The sequence below is a fragment of the Malurus melanocephalus genome, unplaced genomic scaffold (genome assembly GCF_030028575.1).
Source record: "Malurus melanocephalus ecotype Western Australia unplaced genomic scaffold, MMel_1.1 scaffold_3919, whole genome shotgun sequence".
In the NCBI taxonomy this organism is placed as follows: Eukaryota; Metazoa; Chordata; class Aves; order Passeriformes; family Maluridae; genus Malurus; species Malurus melanocephalus.
Window position 1 is genome coordinate 3,265 of NW_026627151.1, and position 1,675 is coordinate 4,939.

The 1,675-nt window shown below is 47.6% G+C and overlaps 1 protein-coding gene across 1 annotated transcript; it reads right to left on the reverse strand.

Annotated features, from left to right (window-relative positions):
* Nucleotides 1-19: 19 nt before the first annotated feature.
* On the reverse strand, nt 20-1,553 carry LOC130588251 (uncharacterized; the record flags this gene model as incomplete). The annotated part of the gene is made up of 3 exons (XM_057389197.1): nt 1,277-1,553; nt 1,041-1,167; nt 20-295 (listed from the first exon to the last, which is right to left on the reverse strand). Coding segments are annotated over exons 1-3 (648 nt in total), but the record flags the coding sequence as incomplete, so codon positions are not given.
* Nucleotides 1,554-1,675: the final 122 nt, after the last annotated feature.

The following is a 1,675-nucleotide window of genomic DNA, read 5'->3' on the forward strand; positions in this document are numbered from 1 at the left end:
TCCATCTGCCTAATCCCACTTTCATCTTGGACAGCACTCTCAAGCACACGGTGGAGATTCTTGAGCTTGTCCTGGGCAAAGACAGAACTTGGTGATCCTTGTGGGTCTTTTCCAGCTCAGGATATTTTCTGATTCCATGCAATTGTGGCAGGGGCAAGGATGAGAACACATACCTTTCATCCTTGTGTTCATCCATGTTTCTCATGAGCCTCAGGAGGTCGGTGACATCATTGCTGTATCTGTGTATTTTACCATTCCCTGGCTTTTTCATGATACCTAAAATCTCTTGGTCAATCTGAAAGAAAGCGGTAGATTATTCCCTTTTTAGCCTTTCACACCCCATGAATACAACACATCTACTACCACTCACCACAGCCACTGCTTTTCTGCAGGGACATCATTCTGCATGGGAGAACCTCCTGACCCTCCAAATATCCCACCATGAGAAGAGTTCCCTCTGCACCACACAGCCCCGATTCCTTTGAGTGTTTCCTCTCCCACYTTGCCAAGGTCTGGCATTCCTATCAGGACTGTCAACACGGCACAGAAGATTTTCACAGATGCCTGGAGGGCAGGAGGGACTCATTCAACGTGCCACTGATGAGAGAACCACATGGGCTGCTGTGCTGAACCGAGACTTTTGTGGGATTTGTGGRATCCCAAACGGTGTGGCACAATGTCACCTGCCAAAGCACACCCAGCCTCACTGCTTTGGAGACAGCCAACAAAACACTTCTGCCAGAAATCTGCTGGCAACAAGGGCCAGAGATCCTTAAGTGGTCACCAATAATCAACTTAGAAGGTTTGCCAGCTAATTCTAGAATGATCAACCCCCTTCTATCACCCCACTCAGCAGAGGTCTCTTTATCATCAACATCTTTCCACTATGCACCTTGGGTTGAATTGTTTCTTCCAGATATCTCAGWATTTGTGTGGGGCTACTTTTTCCAGTTTCATTTTTAAACAGAACACATGAAACATTTGGAAAAAGTTTCCACCTGAATGCCTAGCTCAAACCAATCCAAATTGAAGAGGATTACCTCTCTGGTCCACCATGGATAAGGAAAACTTTTCTCAGTGACATGAGGATACTGAAAAATACTTTTTCGTTCTTTGAATTTTTTGATTTCTTTGATTTGATTCCATATATTCTTCAGGAAGTTGAACCTGCTGTGGGATGAGAAGCTTCATCAGCTRCAATGGGACATCACTGCTCCCAGCACTGCAGGCAATTCCCACACCAAAATCCCACACCCTTTGGGCTCCCAGGAGTTACCTCTGATTGCTCCAGAAATAGGGATGTTTGCTCAGCCCTTCCAAGCCTCGTTCATCAGGAGAGGACAGGYTCTGTACAAGGTCCAGAGCCTCTGTGAAATCTGGGGAATCGGGAGCCAAATCCTCGATTCCAACKTGCTGGAGGGGTTTCCTGCCCCCCGTTAAAACGTACAGCACGAGCCTGCCCAGGGCCTGCAAAGAGACATCACTGCTCCCGTGCCACATGCACCCAACTTCCAACCCCATGGAAGAGGACTCGTATCCCTAAACCCTGCAGGCGCCCAARAGTGTAAAATCCACAGCAGCACCCAACTTCCAAACCCATGGAAGAGGACTCATATCCCTACATCCTGCAGGCACCCAAAAGTGTAAAATTCACAGCTGCACCCAACTTCCAACC